This window comes from Bos mutus, chromosome 14 (genome assembly GCF_027580195.1).
Source record: "Bos mutus isolate GX-2022 chromosome 14, NWIPB_WYAK_1.1, whole genome shotgun sequence".
In the NCBI taxonomy this organism is placed as follows: Eukaryota; Metazoa; Chordata; class Mammalia; order Artiodactyla; family Bovidae; genus Bos; species Bos mutus.
In genome coordinates this window covers 70974829-70995028 of record NC_091630.1, presented here as the reverse complement: position 1 = coordinate 70995028, position 20200 = coordinate 70974829, and the positions used below count along the sequence as shown (strand labels likewise).

At 48.0% G+C, this 20200-nt stretch overlaps 1 protein-coding gene across 1 annotated transcript in view; it reads right to left on the bottom strand.

Moving 5' to 3' along the window:
* Positions 1 to 20200, bottom strand: part of PTK2 (protein tyrosine kinase 2) — a 192929-nt gene that overhangs the window by 63719 nt on the left and 109010 nt on the right. The window contains 6 exon segments of the mRNA XM_070382716.1: positions 5992 to 6044; positions 9355 to 9385; positions 12555 to 12672; positions 14675 to 14782; positions 15502 to 15579; positions 16314 to 16454. Of these exon segments, the coding sequence (XP_070238817.1) occupies positions 5992 to 6044; positions 9355 to 9385; positions 12555 to 12672; positions 14675 to 14782; positions 15502 to 15579; positions 16314 to 16454 (529 nt within the window).

Genomic DNA, 20200 nt, shown 5'->3' with positions numbered 1-20200 from the left:
AGTGGGTAGCCATTCCCTTCTCCAGGGGATCTTCCCAACCCAGGGATTGAACCCAGGTCTCCCTCACTGCAGGCGGATTCTTTACCAGGTAAGCCACCAGTGCACATAAAAACCATCAGTTGCATTAGTTTGATTAAATTATGTCATAAGACACATAATTTACAAAAATTAGCCTCACAGGTAATAGGCCAGCAACCTCCAACTTTTTTGGCAACAAGAACTAGATTTAAGGGAGACGGTATTTCTATGACTCAAAGGGAGGGGGTGACTCAGGCGGTCATTTGAGTGAAGGGGGGCAGAAGGTGAAGCCTGGCTCCCTTGCCTGCGGCTCACCTTTTCCTGGTTCCTAACAAGCTGAGGACCCAAGGACCAGGACTGGTCCGCAGTCCGGGGGCTTGGGGACCCCTGTACTAGGCGACAGTACTCTAAATTAGGGCACTTAAACAATTCCTGAAAGCTTTCACTTAAAATCAAGCTTTCAGTATAGATGGAGACTACCTTCTAAATCAGTTACCAAAAGTGAAACTAGGCTGTAAACCAGATGAAAAAAACTCATTCAAACTTGAAGGTAGGGCAGATATTTGGATTCCAACAGAACAGTCAGAAATGAGTCAACACTATGCTATTGCTATTCCTGATAAATGGAAGAAGAACCACCCTGAAATCGGACTCAGACTCTTCCAGGAAAATACTCCTCCCTTCTCACACCGACACCTCCTGCCTTCCAACATCTCGGTGTGATGTGATGAGAAGACAGTGGGTTTCAGAGCCCAGATCTGGGTTTCCACCAGACTCTCTGCTTTGGCTAGCTACGTGAGCCACACCTCACCACCCTAGCTCACCTGTGAAGTGGGAAAAGGAGGAAGACTGTCCTGAGGCTTAAACAAGACAATGCTTGTGAGTGTGCATAATCTCTGAGCCTCACTCATAGGTAAGTAACTACTTGTATTTACAAAGCAGTGGCAGCGCAATGAATGAATTGCAGGCTTAGTGCTTCAGAGACAGTGAGAAAAAAGGAGAAAAAAACGCAATTATTAAAGATAGCATCACTGACTCAATGGACATGAATTTGAACAAACTCTGGGAGACGGTGGAGGGCAGGGAAGCCAGGCGTGCTGCAGTTCATGGGGTCGCAAAGAGTCAGACATGACTTAGCGGCTGAACACCAACCCACATACCACCTAATATTTTACAGAACTTCACAAACTACTTCTACATATATTAAGCAGCTGCTTTAGAATTTGTAACGAAGCAGCTTAATGCAAATGACATTTATTTTGTCAACTTTTAGTTTAGGATAATTTTTAGTCACTATGTGTAATTTTAAATAGCTAGAATGATGCTGCAAGGTTAACAACTAAACCAGAAGAATCGGTTACAAAGCAAAAAAAATTTTTTTTTTAATTTATAATAAACATCCCATTGCAAAGTATCACTACAGAGTGATACATGTGTTCACCACCAAGGGCTCAGCAGAGACAATCAAACCAAACATTTCTAACAAAAGGAAAAGGTCATGGCCTTGGTTGTGGTGACAGACACAGAAGAGAGAACACGGTCTTCTGATCTCCAGCCCCGTTACCACAACCCAGACATGTGACAGGAGCCACGGGCACAGTGAAGTGGTTGTCACAGACATCAGCATTTCTGTTACACTTAAGGTCCCACTGCTTCACTAGAGGCCTGGTTATTTAAAACAGACAAACAGAACCTTGAAACACAAAAACCAACCGAAAACCAAAGTTTCTGCCTTTGGAATATTTAAAATTCAGCTTCATTCAGTGAACAAAGCACCTGCATTCCGGGGAATCTTCATCCACACAAACGTTGCTCAACCCCCCACCTACTCCAGGTGCCCCTCTGACACACACAGACCCCTTAGGACAAGCGAAGGCCTTTCCATGTACTGCTAACTGCGCTCCAGAAGAAACACGGTTCCTAAAATCATACACATAGGCTAGAAAAGTTGACTCTAGGCCCTCTGAGAAGGTGCCCAGGGAAATGCTCTATTCTGGGGGCTATTTCTATAAACCAGCTCATCTCACGCTTACATTAGAGTGAAACTCTAGATCTCAGAGACAAGACTGCATATACTGGACATGGACTGTAAACTGGCTCATCTCACACTTACATTAGAGCGAAACTCTAGATCTCAGAGACGAGACTGCATATACTGGACATGGACTGTAAACTGGCTCATCTCAAACTAACGTTAGAAACTCCAGCTCTCAGAAACAAGACTGCGTATATTCAACATGGACTGAAACTGGACCCTACTGAGGATGGTCTGAAACTCTACTTCCTCACAAAGAGATACGCAGGAGGGCCTGGAACCCGTGATCATGAGCTGGGGACTGTTTGCTGACATCCAGACTTCAGCCTTCCCACTGGCTGGCCTCTGGACCCCTTGCCCCCAACTGCCTAGGGGTGCATGCAGAAGGGTTCATCATGACCAGCACTTGGGGAGTCTGTGAGCCCAGCAGCTCTCGAGGCCACTATCCACTCTGAGGGTCCCTGCCTTTCTCCCTGTCCCCCCACCAAAGTGCAGTCCTCCAAGCCCTAGCACCAATCTCCGCACCTTGCTCAGGCAGCCGATTCACCTAAAAACAATCCCTGAGCACTCTGTCCCAGACAGTAATGACAAATAGAACATGTCTTTGTCTATGATGGAGTTGTGGTCTAGGGGATAAGAAGGTTTCTAAGCTCGTATCTATTTAAAGATTATCCACAATAGTGGCATGTATGGCAGGCGAGACAACTCTGAGGAAGGAGGGTCCTGGAGTAGGCAGGGAGGGCTTCAGGAGGGGGTGGCATTTGAAGCCAGCCTTAAAGACTAGGGAAGAGCTTCTCAGTTGTGACTGTATAAAAAATAGGGAATCAGGCAGTCCCACTTTCTCCATCTTCCCAGCTGATTCTTCATCTGTACTTGGGGTCATCTCCCTTAAATTATTACTGAAAGGCAACATAACCTAGAGGGCAATAACGACCTGAGTTCAGTCCTTGCTCCATCGTTTTCAAGCTGTGTGACACTGAACAAGCCCTCTCTGTCTTTCCTCCTGTCTGTGAAATGGGGAGACGATAAAGACCTGGGAGGTCGTCACAAGGATTAACAAGGTAATGTCTAATGCTATGCACAGCACCTTGAGTGCCTAATAAGGAGAGAGCTGTCACCTCTCTGCTGGGTGTGCCCTTGCCTGCCCTGCCCCGGCCTCTCAGCTGTCTGGCTGGTGCTGAGTTTGCCAAGCTCCCACTGCAGGGCCTGGCGCTCACTGTCCCAGTGTCCGCAGGCCCCAAGTCTCACTGTATTCAGTCAACTGCTCAGAGGGACGTCCCTGGACCCCTACCCTCACTCTGCATCTGCCTGCTTGATTTCCATCCAGCGTCTCCGTCTCCTGCACAGAACATCAGGTCCACACAGGAGCAAGCTGGCTCCGTCCACCAGTGCACCCCAGCATCTGGAACAAGGCCTAGCACAGAGCAGGCACTGAGCAGCACCTGATGATGGACTTTCTAAGACTGGACTAATAGCCACCTTGCAGGGTTTGCTGGGGTGGGACAGGATAGACTATGACAGAAAAGCAGGTCATGACTGCTGGCCACAGTCAGGCTGAGCCTCAGCCACCACCACACCATCCTGGAGACAGATCGGCTTGTGGCGTGGGGAACCGGCGTGGCGCTCCACTGAGTCTGCGGGTGGCTGAGGTTAACCACAGCACACCCGCGTGGTTTCCAGGCTACCAGATAAAAAAGAATCTTGAGGTTTGGCAGAAGTCCTGGTCATCTAGGTGTCACCTTAACAGCTTAAGAGCTAAGTGCAAGGCGCAGCTCTTGGCCAGCCATACTGCTGGGATGGCGTGTTCAAGAGTCTTTGCACGCTGTGAGTCCAACTCCATGGAAGGGAGCAAGTCATGAGCGGGGTGACGGAGGAGTGACAGGAATCTAAGAGGTACGTCCAGTCACTAAATATTCATGGGACATGGAACGTTCTTTGTGGCCTGTGAATGAAGGTTTGGTGGTTCCGTGAACCACCAAAGTGGTGGCCACGTGTGGAACAGCATCACTGAACTCTGAAGAATGGAAAGATTTTGACGTGTGATGATGAAAAGGCTGTGCTGGCCGGTGGAGCAGTCTGAGCAGAACTACAGGGGGAAGGAGGTGAACAGAGGGGCCAGACGCTCGACAGAACTGTGTGAAGACCTGTATGGAGGACGGGGGCGGGCTGCGCAGAGACGTTGGGAAGCCTCGGGGCCGAGCTGAGCAAAGATTCTGCCAAGGGAATCGCCTACCTACATTCAATAAAGGGGGGAGTACCCGGAGAGCTGCTGTAGAGAAGGGGCTGCAGCGTGAACTCCAGTCCAGGGTGCCTGGGGAGGACAGTGAAGGCGGATCAGGACGGGGGTGCTGGGAGAGGTGACACCCACAAGTGTCTTAACGGGCAGCTGTGGAAAAACGCTGAGGACATTAGGAAATGGAAGAAATGAGACCCGAAGCTTCCGTGAGGCCTGTCGTGTGATGAGCTTGGCAGGGTGTGTCAGCTCAGCATCGCACAGAGCGCCTGCAGAGCACAGGGGCGCCCAGGTCGGTGAGGACCACCGGTGCCTCCCAGCTGGCCGCCCAGGCTCGCTTCCAGTCCAGCGGGGGAGGACTGGAGCACTTAGGAATGACTCAGCGCTGGCTGGATAGCTCCTCTTCTGTGGAGCACGGTACAAAACACCCTCTGATGCTGACAAGTTCTCCGCCACCAGGCCACTTGGGTGGGCGGTGGCATCTCTCTCCAACTAGATCACAACCCCGAAGGGCCTGCTCCCTGCCTGCCAAATCTCCTGTGCCACCACAGACTGGAGATGCCAAGCTACTCAGCCCCCGTGCGTCACCCTGGGCTGAAGGGAGGCTGCCGGCGTCCGGCACCGCCCGGCAGCACAAGCTCCGGCACTAAACAAGCCTCTCCCCACATCAGGAAGGGGTTGACTCCTGAGCCGCAGGGCTCCCCCTACACACCTGCCCCACGAGGTTCCTCACTAGAGGACCTCTGCTAAGCACAAAAGCATGAATACCAACACAAATATTTCTTGAGAAGGGGGTTGTGGGATGTTTATGGATGATAAAAAAAATAAGCAATTATATTTGTATGCTGGAACATTAACAAATAATTCAGTCATCAACTAGGCAAATGCACAAAACTAAATTTTAGGTAAAAATTCACTCAAGGTAAATTAAACTAACAAGAATTAGACTTCTTCTAAGTCAGACTGTCAGACAGTAGAGTTTTAGGAATCTGTTATTTTAGAAATGTGACATAGATGAGAACATACTATATATGTGTGCATATGGATATACACGTGTATATATACATGTATATACACACATGTTTAGCATGTGTATTTTAAGATGCCAAACCTGGGTCCATAGAAGATGCTTTTTCCCACCTTTCCTCTATTTTCTACATTTTTAAATGGGGGGGAAAAGGCACATGTATTTTGAGAAACATATCAGAGAAAGCACACCATGCTCATCACACCAGTAAATAGTTAAGATACTGCTTATGTCAATATCTTAACTGTATCTTTTAAAAAGCAATATTCAAACACCATTTTATGTTAATTGTTAACAAAAAAAGCTGTTTATAAATATTCCACATCTCTTGAACTTCAAAAAATAATAAATACACAAAGCATATTATGTTAATTTTTGAACTGCAAGCATAAATTATAATGGCAGCTTCGAAAGCAAACATTTTCACTCTATAATTAACATGGCATTAAAACTGAAACATAACTTGGAATTCTAAGTAATTTGTGAGTAATCTACTACTGTAAAATTATACAAATTTTAAAGTTACTTTTAAGTTTTAAAAATTAAATAAATTTAATCTTTAACATTCATAAGCTAGCCTAGAAAGACATAATCCTCATAAGAATGAGCAGAGGTCAGACACACGGGGCCCCCTCCCACCGCTGTGGGCACCCCGCTGCCGCCCACGTGGCCTCTTACCTGACACGGAGACCGCATGGGTGCGCACGCCCTGCTTCTCGCTGTTGGCCAGCCTGGAACAGAGGTGCAAAGCGTGAGCGCCCCACTCTCCAGACCACGCTGCTGGCATTCACACGCACGCCAGCTGCCCAGAACCATGACGGCTGTGCCCTCTCCCAGGGAGACGGCACAGTCCAGAGGGGGACTTTGTGAAATACCAGATTCTATCACCCGAGGTCCTTAAAGCCTGCTTTAACGTTTTAAAGACCAGAAGTGCAGGCCGACGAGGGAAGGAACGCTGAGCCACAACACTGCTGAGCGTGTAGCGCATGGCCTGAATCACTTCAGATGCTGGGCTGCCGAGGGGAGACGCCCGCGACTGAGGAGTCCTCTGGACACGGCACTGGCCCTGCCGCCGTTTAGAGTGTGATCAAGAGCAGGCAGGATGGTGACACATACTGTCATTATTTACAGACTGACACAGGTAAGGTTAACACATCTGGTTATTCATTTCATGAAATGGCTCAACAATGGTAGTGTTTTACACACACATCCACATAAAATCATATTTTGGTCAAAGGTTTTAAGCACATTAAAAAAAAATCCAAGTATAGTTCAATTCAAACTTTTCGAAAAAGCATAAAACAGAGAGGAAAAAGGAACCCTACAGTCTTCAGGTGTCAAAATTATTTTGCTCTTTTCATAAAAGAAAACTTTTTTTCTGATACATAAATATTTACTCTAGAAATACTGAACAGGAATTTTCCTTAGTAAACAGAATTTATATTGGAAATCTTGGAGCTTAATATATCCCTTCTGAGAACTAGAAATATTCAATGTGCAACTGCACAACCTCTAGGAAGTGTTAGTCGCTCAGTTGTGTCACTCTCTGCGACCCCACGGACAGCAGTCCACCAGACTCCGCTGTCCATGGGGTTCTCCAGGCAAGAATACTGGAGTGGGTAGCCATTCCCTTCTCCAGGGGATCTTCCTGGCCCAGGGATTGAACCTGGGTCTTCTGTATTGCAGGTGGATTCTTTACCCACTGAGTGGGGAAGGTTTACAGCACAAAGCCATACACATCAGTTCTTTTACTGAATTTGCTACATGTTTGAAATGGTATGTCTATAATAAAAGTTTAACCAGAGTGTTCTAACAAACCACCAGCTCCTCTTCCACTGCAGCCACCTGACTGATCGTAATTCCCTCTCAACTGCATTTATTGGGAGGTCACAGGTGCACGTTCCTAATACACAGGCCACGGTCCTCTGCCTCTGTCCCACAGACAGCATGTTGCGTCGTCCTCTGCTGTCGGCTGGGGCACTTTTCTGAATCAACCTGCTCACAAACACCTCTCTGATCAGTGGTAACAACACGTCTGCCGCTCTGTGATTTGTGGAAATTCTGCTCCTTTCTAGTATCTGTTAGCACTTCTAATCTACTCCCTTACTCCTCACTTTTATGTCTATATTTACAATTCCTGTGCATTTAATCCACAAAGTCATCTCTCAAAGACTTTCTACAACTGAAAATATTATGAGCACGAATTTCTTGCCTGATTTTATAATTAATAAACATTAATAATTTTAATTAGTTAATATCCATTAATTCATAACATTAATACATATCTATTAAATGTTGTTGGGTTTGTGAAACAATGCCTAAAAGCTGAGAGAAATGGTCTCACCCCCCCACCACTTGCCTGCTCAGCAACTGTGTACCTACTGGGTGCCACCTACTGTCCCGTGTCAGGCCTACAGGCCCCCTGACCCCGGCCATCAGTGAAGCCCAAGAGTGAGAGCAGCAGAGAGGTGACTGTTACTCAGATAAGTTACGGAAAAACACAGGGCTGCTTCCAGGACTGGAGTGATGGGGGGTTTTCAGATGAAGTGATGCAGGGTGAGACCTGAGCAGGGCCCTGCTGAAGGAGGGACGTGGGCTCCAGGAGCCGAAGGGCATTCAGTGTGGCTGAAGCTTGAGCGCGGGAGCAGAAGCAAGGCTGGAGAGGCCGCACAGCCTCTCCCCAGACGGCTGAAAGATATGGGCATTTATCCAAGAGCAGCAGTATCCACACAGGACTTTGAGAGGAAAGCTCCCTCCCGATGCTGCAGAGAAGACAGGCAAAGGCATGCAGAGGATGGGAGCCAGGGGTCTGCGGCGCTGTCCTCTGAGGCTAGCCCCTGGCTGGTGTCGAGGAGGGCTGCCACCATCCCTACTGATCAGGACAGCTCCCTGTCCTGAGGCCAATGGTGCAAATCATATGGCCCATGCTGAGCTCTTGCCTTCCGTTTGGGAGACTGGAATCTGGGCACACGCCAAGCACAGGGTGCACACGGGACCAGGCCCACGTAAAGGCGGGGCGCTGAGTCTCTCACGAGCTTCCCTGGGAGACCACTCTCCATGTGTCCTGCCTGCGCCCCTGAGAGAGGGCCCCCGGGGCTGCCCGGCCCCTCTGAACACCAGGCCGTCACACTCTCCCTGGGCTGTCATGCATCGCAACCATGAGAGCCTTTATGTGCCGAGTCCTGGGCATTCCTTCTAGAGAATCCCTGCACGAAGTGGTCCAGGGGACCCCGACACAGGAGTCTGCTAGTAGAGCCCAGACAGGTGCTAACAGCTAACAACCGGGGAGGGTGGTGGGCAGGTGAAGTGCATGGGCCTGACAGTTCGGAAGCAGAAAGGGAGGGACTGGTAGTGGAGGAGAGGGAGTGACAGGTCAGAGGCGCCCAGGCTCTGCTCCCTTAGCCCCTGTGCAGCGCCAGGGGCATCTCCTCAAGTCCCTCCCTCTGAGCTCTCGGCACCCAGCTGCATACCTGACTGTGAGCGTGGTGCCTTTCATGTGCTCCCCAATCCCTAGCACGCTGGCTGAGGACAGAGAAGCTTGGGCCTTCTTCACTTTTACAGATTAAAGTATCTACTATGAAATCCGTGACACAAACATGTTTTAAAATTAACCTAAGTTGCATATCTTTAATTTTCTCACTTGTAAAATAGCCAGAATGGTACTGACTTTCAGGTCTCTGTGCAGACTGCCATTGCCTATATAGTAACCATCTGACAACAGACCCCTCTCCTGTTATCACTACTATTCTTGAGCTTCTTACTGAACTTCAAGGGAAGATTCACTTTACACTTCTGACTAAACCTAAATACTTGTAAAGCAATTATCCTTCAATAAAAAATAAATGAATTAAAACAACAACAACAACAAAAAACCTAAATACTTTAGATGATTTACAACTGATTTCTTTCTGGAAATACTTGCTTTCTGATTTCCTAATCATACATGCAGAAATTTCATTACTCAGGCAAATGTAAAATAAAGCATGGAGACTTTCAGTCTCTAATGCAACGGACTAACAAGGCACACAGAGTGGTACTTACTTTGGTATCGATGGCAAAGCCCGTTCACCTTCTGTGGAAAAAAATGAAAAGAGAGAGATGAGATTCCTTTGGAAAAGACTGTATGTACAAACCAAAGAAGATGAGTCCTATCCCAGAATTTTAGCAATAATCCTTTAAACGCAGCTGTTATATGCCTGTGATGGGTTAACACAGCTTTATTTTCAGTATTTATGACAAACATGCTGTCTGCAGGTGCAGACTACAGGAAAGGCACTGCCTCTCAAAACCAGGCTAAGGGATAAACAGAAGAAAGCTGTTCTTCCCAGGAGACGTTAGAGAAGAAAGAATTTTTCATAATCAAAGCCAACATTCTTTACAAAGACTGAACACCCTGCATAGGTTTGGCTACTCCAAAACCTATACAGGGAACACAGAAATTCAAAGGAAACAAACCCACCGGCTCTGTAGCTGCCAGAGGAACGTGGGTCCCGGGCAGCCGAGGGGCCAGCAGCCTCAGAGCCTGAGGAGGCCCAGGGACGCAGCTGGGGGAGGTGCTGGGGCCCCTACACAGGGGCCGACCCCCACGATGACGGCTGGGCTCCAGCCGGGCATCACAGGGGAGCTCAGGACTTGCTCAGGGGCTGGGGAGACGCGTTCCCCAGCTGTCCTTAGTGAACCAGGAAGCACGGAGCCCCTGGTTTAACCTCTCTTATCTGGATTAACCTGGTGGTAAAGCCAGGTTAATTTCCCACCAGTCCCCTGGCTGCCTGGGAAAAGGGTTACTCTTGTCTTGGTAATGTGAAATTATGACCCTAATTTGCACAATTCTTTCCTCTGAGGAGAATTTAACTAAAAATTGAAAAACTGCCACTGAGTTTTCTCTAAATTAAAGGAAAAGTTAGGTAAGGCCCCACAAGAAGGTCCGGGGTAACAGAGCAACTCTGGTAGAAGCTGGTTCGGGCACGTGGCTTCTGACTCTTACAGTTTTCTGCCCCAGTGATACCACCTATAAAAGCACTTTCTAAATTGAAGCAATTATGGTGGATCACAGAGCTAACAAAGTGCACCTGGGCAGAGCAGCACTCACGTGTAGAACTGAGACGTCACTTAGAACTGTTACACTCACAAACACATGCGTGTTGCTTACCATGAAGCAGCTCATAACCTAGAGAGAACAGACGGGTATGTATGCAACTGTTCCTTAATGCGTGTACCAGGAAAATGGTGCATCAGAGTTGTAGAAACATATTTTACACTTATTTGAAATTTTAAGAAACTAAATTAGAAAGTGTACATATGCTCCTGTCCACATATTTCTAATTATAATCCATTAAAAACATTTGACTTTAAATATTATTTCAAAAAAAAAATAAGTATTATTTCAATTAGGCAATATAACTTAACTTTAGGAATCTATTATAAAATAGTCACAAGCACATATGCTGTGATTTAGAATAAAGTAAATTATCAGGCTTAATCATCTATAAAGACCACATAAAATTGATAAAAGCCTCGGACCCACTACGTTTTTATGAGAAGCGATTTCATTTATGCTGTCTTCATATGAATGAAGAATTTAATGTGTCTCATTTCATGAGATTTGATATCAAAATGTTTCTTCCAACAGGGGAAAAAAGTCAACTAAAAACCAACCCAAGAAGATGTTAAAGCCTCAAACATTTAACGCCTAACGTCTGAATGTTATTTTTTCATATACCAACAAATTGATGAACAATATTTTGGCAAATTAGGGTGAAATAAAACAATTATTTACCAAAAAGAAGATAGGTGCTATAGTACATTTAACATTTTTAACACAATACTATCTTTATGTGAAGCAACTTTCCCAAAACATTTAAACAATGCTTGCAAGGTATATACCTTCATTTAAATGAAGCACAAAATGAAAACTCAAGAGCTCATGAATGCAAAAATTTTAAATGAAAGGAGCCTTTAGATATTTCTAAAAGCAACTTCACTACTGTATTTCACATTTAAAAAAGCTATCATAACACACACTCCATTTTAGGGGGAAAATAAATAAATAGATTTTATTGGTTTGATCATGGTGGAAAGAAACAGTTCTGCCAGATTATTCATGTCCTGGAATTCATGCACTCACTGGCCTTTTGGCTGATGGCTTTAGTATGACATCCTGACACTAACAAAGGTTTAAACAAAGATTCCAGCGATGCCTCTGCTTCATCCCCCACCCCCACGCCCTCCACCTGCTGTCAGCACAGAGAACTGGACCGCTGGGCAGCACGACTCTGCAATGTCTACACCAGGAGTGCAGGGCCTCATCTGCATCCCTCATGTCTCCCCGACTCCTCCTCTGATCGTCCTTCCCACGGGGTGGGGGTGTGCTGGCAAGGATCTTGTGTCTGCCTGCCCAGAGCGGCAGCCTGATGGGGGCAACTGTGGACACGGACCCACCTCCCACGCTACAAAGCAGGTACTGCTCCTCCTTAAGGATGAGAAGTCCCCAAGCCCAGGCTCATCCAGTGCGTCATGATCACATGGGAACAAGCAGATATCTTTGAAGTGTGTGACACTGTGGGTGCCCTGAGCCACCTCCAACGGAGGCCATTCCCATCCTGCTTCCCGCAGAGACCACAGAAGCAAGTACCACTCTTCTCGCCTTCCTGGACGGAACTGAGGCGCAGGAAGCTAAGTACTTAGCAGATGGCACGCGCTCATGATGTGAACCCATCGGTCAATGTAATTCCAAAGCCTGGTTTTTTCCTGCTTTGTTTCAGAAATCCAGACCCTCAGAAACACTGTGTCTTAACCCTTTGCAAAAGGCTACAGAGACTCAGCCCCGTTCCGAGGATTCAAGACATCATGCTTCAGACCGAGTTTGTTCTCTGACTGCTCTAAGCTTTTGAGAGCTTTAACAAATAGGAGACTTTATCTATACGAGTTATAGGGGCTTAAAAAAAAATCCCTTGAACATAATCCCAAAAGTTTATTTAAAAAACACTAATGGTAACTGAGACAATACTTTAAGGCTGTCGCTCAAATCAAAAGGGTCTGAACACAAACCATGTGTCCTTTAAGCTCTGTCCAAACCCAGCTCGTAGGCTGTGAGCTGAGTCGCTGCCCTAGAAAAGCAGGAATACAGATTTGCTGGGCTGAATTATTTGTTCGCTCTTCACGTTCAGAGTGGCCTGAAGGACGGGCTCGGGCTGCGGGCGAGCCTGGCGGCGGCGTGGAAGGCTAGGGCAGGGGCGGCTCACCTTTCTGGGGCCGGATGATGAAGGACTGCGTGGCCCCGTGCACCAGGCGGCAGTACCCGTCGATCAGGTCGGCCATGTTCTCGGCGATGGTCAGGGACGGGGCCGTGACCGTCAGGGGCTGGACAGGGGAGAAGAGCCAGAGAGAGCGGTCATTGTTCCTTCCGCTCCTCAGAGGGCCAGCTGTGCCGTGACATCAGATCGAGACGCACTTGAGCCCAGAGGAGAGTGGGAGTGAGACGAGATCTGTCATCAGGTCTCAGTGAGAAGAGAGGGTGGTATTTAAGGATCTTATTCCTAGAATATGTGACAGAAGGCAAAGCCAGACAAAAAAGAAAAAGACACTTAAATCGCTTAGAGTCACTTTCTAGAACAAAGAGGTGGGGGAAAAAAAATGTTTCCTACAGAAGGTCTGGCCCCTTAGGCATACTCTAATTAAGAATTTAGAAAATTAGTAAGCTCAATTATGGCTTCTTTTAGAAACTAGACAAGTGTGGAGTAGACTTTTATCAACCATCCATAATTTTTCTAACCTTAAAGAAAATTAGTGGAATTTCATTATTTTGAGCATGCAGAGCATGCTCTACCTAAGAGCTTAGAAATCACTTTTTTCAAGGCAAAACACACAATTATGATACATTTCCTAAAAGACCTGTCATTAAATGTTATCCAGGAGATAATCAGAGTGGTATTTTTACTTTCAAACACAATTACGTCCTAACTCACATAGTCTTCATAACTTCCTTCTAAAGGAACAACTCAGCTCACCTGCATCATCCCAAGTATTGTTTGAGGGCAGCAAACAGAAAGGAGGACAGCCTGAAAATCATGGTGCAGACAGGAAATTACTGAGAGATTTTCAGGAAATCTGAAGGTTTCAATATTTCAGGGCATCAGTGGTATAATTCTGAGACTCAAATGTACTGCCCAGAGCCTCAGAAATGCCAGGATTCCAAAGCAGGAGGAGCAAGAATGAGATGAGAGAAGCCTCGAGAACAAACCTGCCCTAGCAGGGGCGGCAGCAGCACAGAGCCCAGGGGTGAGAGTGGGGCCAGGGCAGCGCCCCAAATGGGCTTCATGCAGAAGCAACCCTGTGTGCGCTGCTCCCACCCCCCCACAGTGAACATCACATATAACACCGTCCAGGAAATAAGACAGTAGCACAGTTTACAGAATGTATATAATTTTAAGAGGTTGATTTTCTTGGTAATTCATGATAATATTCTAGTTTTTCCACAGAAAGACTACATTAGTTTTTAAGTGAATCGATGCATTTGAACTATGGTGCTGGAACAGACTCTTGAGTCCCTTGGACAGCAAGATCAAATCAATCAGTGAAATCTAAAGAAAATCAACCCTGAATATTCATTAGAAGGACTGGTGCTGAAGCTCCAACACTTTGGCCACCTGATGCAAAGAACTGACTCACTGGAAAAGACCCTGATGCTGGGAAAGATTAAGGCAAAAAAAGAAGAGGGCAGCAGCGGATGAGATGGTTGGATGGCATCACCAACTCAATGGACATGGATTCAAGCAAACTCTGCGAGACAGTGCAGGAGAGAGAAGCCTGGCATGCTGCAGCCCATGGGGTCACAAAGAGTTGGACACAACTTAGCAACTAAACAACAACAATTTGTTATGCAGGGCTTCCTAGGAGGCTCAGCAGTAAAGAATCTGCCTGCCAAGAAGGAAACACAAATTTGAGCCCTCGGGAAGATCCCCTTGAGGAGGAAATGACAACGCACTCCAGTATCCTTGCCTGGAGAATCACCATGGACAGAGAAGCCTGGCGGGCTACAATCCGTGGGGTTGCAAAGAGTTGGACGTGACTGAGCGACTGAGCACACACACACACATCTGTTATGTGATGCTCATTACGTAAGAGAGAGCTGAGATTCTGATGATCCATGAAAACTTCATCTATATCCTGAAACAATCCTTTCAATAAAGGGCTAGTTTAGAAATAATGATTGTTTCAGGATATGGCAACCCACTCCAGTATTCTTGCCTGGAGAATCCCATCGACAGAGGAGCCTGGTGGGCTACAGGCCATAGGGTCACACAGTCAGACAGGACTGAACAGACACAGCATGAGCAGAGGCTATCTCCTTTATCCCCCTTACCTCGGGCGCCCCTGCGATCTTCAGCTGCAGCGTCCCTTTCCTGTCCTTGTCTTCACTGTTTGAATACTGGATAGTCTGCACTTGGTTGAAGTCGGCCAGGTGTGTGGGCTTTGGGAAGAAAAGGCAAACATTTGACCACAGATGCCAGACACTCGTGCACTATCCCGTGTAATCTCCGTGGTCCCCACCCCACCTCGCTGACAGGGTGTCTGGGGAGCCTGACTGTCCACCTCGCCCAGGAGGAGGGGGCCTTTCTCACTCTGAGGAGCTGGCGTGGACCTGCCAGGGCCGCCTGCTCACCTCACGGTCAGGGGTGTGTCTGCCCTCTGTGCTCCTGGAGGCAGAGGGGTGCTCGACCTTCAGGGGCTGGACGAGGGGGCGCCGTGCCCCAGCACAAAGACACGCAGAGGAGGAGGGAGGGAGCCCCTGACCTGACTCTCCGGGTGACAGTCTCGGTCTCAGGGAGCATTCTGCCCTGCTTCTCTCAGAGAGAGGGACCCATGCCCACTCCCAACACACCATGAGCAAGGAACGTCTCTGACCTGTTCTGGGGTTCTTCTGAGGGTTTTGGTGCTGGGGAGACAGCGGGCATCTAAAGGACCCTTCCCACAAGGACACACCACCAGCTCATTTCCCAAGAGGAGTGGGCTTTTCTTCTCATGCAGACACAACGTGCCCATCAGTCCCCACCCTCAAGCATTTCATGACAGCCGTCAGTCTGCAGGGCCAAATCCCACGCATTTACTCAAGACTCTCGGCCTGCTCAGGGCCGCCTCCTCTCAGGACACAAGTGCCAGCCCCTTCCTGCCGAGGTGAAGCACACTTACATTGCAGCCCTTGTCTGTGAGGTAACTGATTCCTTCCTCGGGGCCAATCGCCAGCTCTACTGAAATAATCCAGCTTGACTTGAAGGTGAAACAGGTGACGGCAAAGGCACCAGGAGGAAAAAAAGGTATTTTAGATGAAGAACCACTGAAACATTAAAGGACCAAAGCAGGGGCCAGACAAGCTTCTACTCATCTCTGTCATCAAATAACACAGAACGTGCCCAACGCCAGGCCTTCCTGGTGGCCCTGGTGGTGGAGAACCTGCCTGCCACGGCAGGAGACACGACACAAAGGGACTCAGGCTCAGTCCCTGGGGTGGGAAGATCCCCTGCAGCTCCAGGATTCTTGTCTGGAGAATCCCACGGACAGAGGAGCCTGGTGGGCTACAGTCCAGGCACAAAGCGTCGGACACGACTGAGCGTGCACACATGCATGTACAACTCCATGGTGCAGCACCTGCTGAGCCTGAGCAGGGACAGACAGACTGAGCTCATTCTGGTGAGCCTCAAGCCAACAGTTTCTTTGGGAAGATTATCTGCGTAGGTAAACTAGCCCTGAGAGAACAGTTAATCAACGAATCGCTGGGATGGGATTAAAATAAATCTAAATATGAACACAGGCAAGCTATTAAAAAAGGACTGTTTTAGTCTCACGTTGACATATTTTCTTTTTGTATTGTTCTCCCACTGTAGAGTGGTAAAATATTCTCATGTTAAACACGGGACAAATTAGATCCCAATCAGAAACTGAGGTATTCATGGAAAAGACAAAGAGATTCCACCGAGTCCCCTACTGCAAATCCCCATACTTACACCAAGGGCACACTTGAAGCATTCTTTATCAAATCTGTACACCGGGGAGAGGATCTCAAAGAACTTCAGAATACTTTCTTCCCTGTTAAGGTTGGCAAACTGTCTAAATGTTTGTTGGATCAATTTTCTTAGTGTTTTGGCCTGTGTGATAAAACCACAAACATCTTTTCAGAGTCAACAGTAAGTGAAGACCACAGCAGTAACCCCCAACACCCAGGAACATCTCTTCCCCAGCACCACGTAATACCACCTGCATTCACCAAACATCATTATTTATCAGAGTCTGGTCCTTTTTAAAAAAATAATTATAGTAAAATACACACAACATATAATATACCATCTGGTGGCTCAGATGGTTAAAAAAAATCTGCCTGCAATGCAGGAGATCCAGGTTCAATCCCTGGGTCGGGAAGATCTCCTGGAGAAGAAAATGGCAACCCACTCCAGTATTCTTGCCTGAAGAATCCCATGATCAGAGGAGCCTGGTGGGCTACAGTCCATGGGGTTGCAAAGAGTCGGACACGACTGACTAACACTTCACTTTCAACTATTTTAAAGTATACAGTTCAGCTCTGGCTCATCGGAATCGGGGGTTCCTGCGGTCGGCAGAGGAGGGGGATGACAGCCCTCACACACCCCACACTTCCCGGGCAGTCGACACGTCCTTTCTGAAGCAGTCTGGTAACAGAAATCAAATACCTTACAACTATAGCCTTTGAGAGATTATCCTTTGGGAATAATGAAAGAACTAGGTGAAGACCTAGCAATGAGGAGGCTCCGTGCGGAAGTGTGCAGAGGACCCCATGTCGGGGCACACACACACACACATGTGAAAATAAGACAGCCCGGCGTGGTGGAGACACAGTCACAGGAGCGCACAGGAGGCGGGCCTCACGCGGGGGGCACGCATGAGGGAGGCAGGGTGGGTCGGCACGTCTGTCCTGGGCGCATGGGGCCGAAGTGCTCCCACAGGTAAAGCGGCCGCGGGAGAGCTGCGTGGGTGGAAGCCTGCACAGGAGGCCGACAGCTAGCTGTAGCCAGGGCCGGGGCTCAGATAGGCAAGCCAGGGATGGGATCCCAGGCAATCTGAAGAGGCCACAGAGGCTAAACCAAGGAGAAGCATAGTGAGTTCCAGGGCAGCAAGGACTGAATCTCAGATGTTGCCTAGAATGTGAGTGGTCAGTCGTGGACGCTCTGCAAAAAAAATCCAGGAGTGCATTTTGGGGAAGACCCATCCAAGCTCTGGGCCACAAACCCAGGGCCTGCAAAGGGCCGCTCTCACCATGGCTGAGATGGCGTCCAACCACCGTTCTAACTCGAGGCTGTGCAAACAGTCTCTGACTCTCCTCTGGAGGATCACACTCACCCACCTGAGATCTCCACGACACCTGAAACCTGATGGGCCGCCAAGAGAACCTCCCTCCCCACTGGCCGGGCCAACAAGACTGTGCTGATTGGCTCTGCACCCCGATGTCCCTCGAGGTGCCCAACCTCTTCGGCTCCGCCCCCTCGCCACTTCTGCTGCAGTGTCCCCATGTCAGAGACACAAAGGGCCGTGCGCTGCCCCTGGCGAGCAGGGGTGAAGTCATCTGCCCCACACCAAACAGAGTCCAGTCGATGGCTTGTCCTCTTTTCCAAAACCCTCAGCCACAGGACACGCATGGGGTCAACTAACAGCACACCTGATCACTGAACCTGCTAGAAAACTTCCGAGTAACTGAGCAAAGATGTTTGAAAGTAGTAATTATGCAGTGTTAGCAGACAGTCCGAGCTATAGTTTACGGATCTGCTCGCCCAGCTGAACCTGGGGGAAGCGCAGCATGCTTACTGAGCGCCCACCCCGGCCCTCGCTTTGGCTCGCTGTGCACGCATGCCGCCAGGCGAAGGTGCAGGGAGGCACAGTGGCGAGCAGCGGCTGCACAAGCTGGCGTGCCAGCTCGGGCTAGCTTCCTGGGACACAGGGCCACACCCTGGCTTCCCGCCAGCCAAGAGGGGCGCCTGGTCAGGAGTACCTAAGCTTTCTCGGGGTCTCTGCTTCAGTGAGGCCACCCAAGAGGACCAAGAGATCTCACATACAGCACCAGTGCTGGGCAAGAACTAGAAAATGCTTGCTGTCTGAGAGGAGCCCCACATTCATTTCTAAGAAGGATGTCTTAGAAAGCATCAGTTCTTTCCTTCTTTTTCAGTGAGGAAAAAGTTTTACAAAAACTGACTCCCTAGAATCTCTTAATATTAATAAATATACCTCCCTATTTACAGGGTTTCAATATCCTCTCTGTGTTTGAAACAAGGCATCTGTCAGTGACAGCTAGTTGGTTTTCAACAAGTCCATACACAAAGAGAAGGCAGTATTACTAGGATGAAGCATCAGAAATTGTTGCTATTCAGCCTTCTGAACAACATTTATCAGATGCTGCTCTTAGTAGAACAATGGCCTCTGAGGGCCTCCTGGATGAAAAGGTTAATATAATCCTAAAGAAAATATGCCAGAAAAGAAAAATACACTAAGAAACAGGAATCGAGGAGTTACGTTATCTGCCCCCTCTCCCAGATGCCAACTCTAGGTCTGTTAACAAGTGCGTGTCAAGTGTGTTTTTCTAAATTGAGTTGTAACTGACATACAAGGCTGTATTAGCTTCAGGTGTACAGCATAACGATTAAGTACTTGCACACATCAGCACTGTGAACCGACTGCCACAATGTCTGGTTAACACCATCTCACACTGTTAAGCTTTTTTTTCTTGTGATGAGCACCTTTAAGACCTGCTTTCCAGCAACTTTGAAGTATGCGACACAGTGCTAGTAACTAGTCAGCGTGCTTTACATCACATCCTCGGGACTCACTTGTAACTGAAAGTCTGCACCTGGTGACCCCTGCACCCATCACACTCCCCCCATGTCCCACCACCTGTTCTCTGTATCTAGGAGCTTGATGTTTTTTCTTTTTCTTTTCATATAACTTTCTCCGTCTGACTTCACTGAGTACAACATTCTTAAGGACCATCCATGTTATTGCAAATGGCAAGATTTCCTTCTTTTTACAGCTGATCATATTCCAGTGTGTGTACGTGTGGGTCACTAAAGCATGCCTCCTTTCCAGCTTCCATGTGTGTGCGTGCGCGCGTGGGTATGTCTGAAGAATGCCTCCTTTCCAGCCTCCACGTGCGTGTGTGTGTGTGCACACGTGCGTGTGTCTAAAGCATGCCTCCTTTCCAGCCTCCTTACAGGGGTCTAGACCAGGGGGCACTCTCCGTGCAGAGGCCAGGACTCAGAGGCTGAGTGAGTGCTGAGCCGGGTACTTCTGTGCTCACCACTGGAACGGGAATGATGAGTAACTTAAATGCTCCTGGGAGGGGCCTAGGAAATCACTCTATTACTCTGAAGTACAGATACTTAACTGTGGATCTCGTAACATTTCTAATCCTGAAATGAGATTTCTACTGTGAATTATACTCAAATAAGCTGAAATCTGGCTCTTTTATTTGTGACATAATTTTAGATTTACAGAAGAGCTGTAAAGACAGTGCAGAATTCCCATCGACCGCCCCACCCCATGCCCTGAAGAAAACAACTCACACGACACTGACGCAGCTGTTAGACACGAAAGCAGTGCTGCCAGGAGGTCCTCTCTGAGACGCTCCCGTCTGCCCACGGACGCCCCGCTGCTCCCAGACCCCACGCCACACTTACGCACACCCCCAGCCCCCACAGCTGTCACAGCTCCCTGATACTTGTGAAGAGTAATAATTACAATTTCGTAGACAGTTAGTTCCCTCATGTTGCGACTGACTTAGTTTTACTGGTCCGGTGTTTTTAAAAACGTGCCTCTGGCACTAAGATCAAAGAGAGAGAAGTTTTAAATATCTTATAAATTAATTTTAATAATC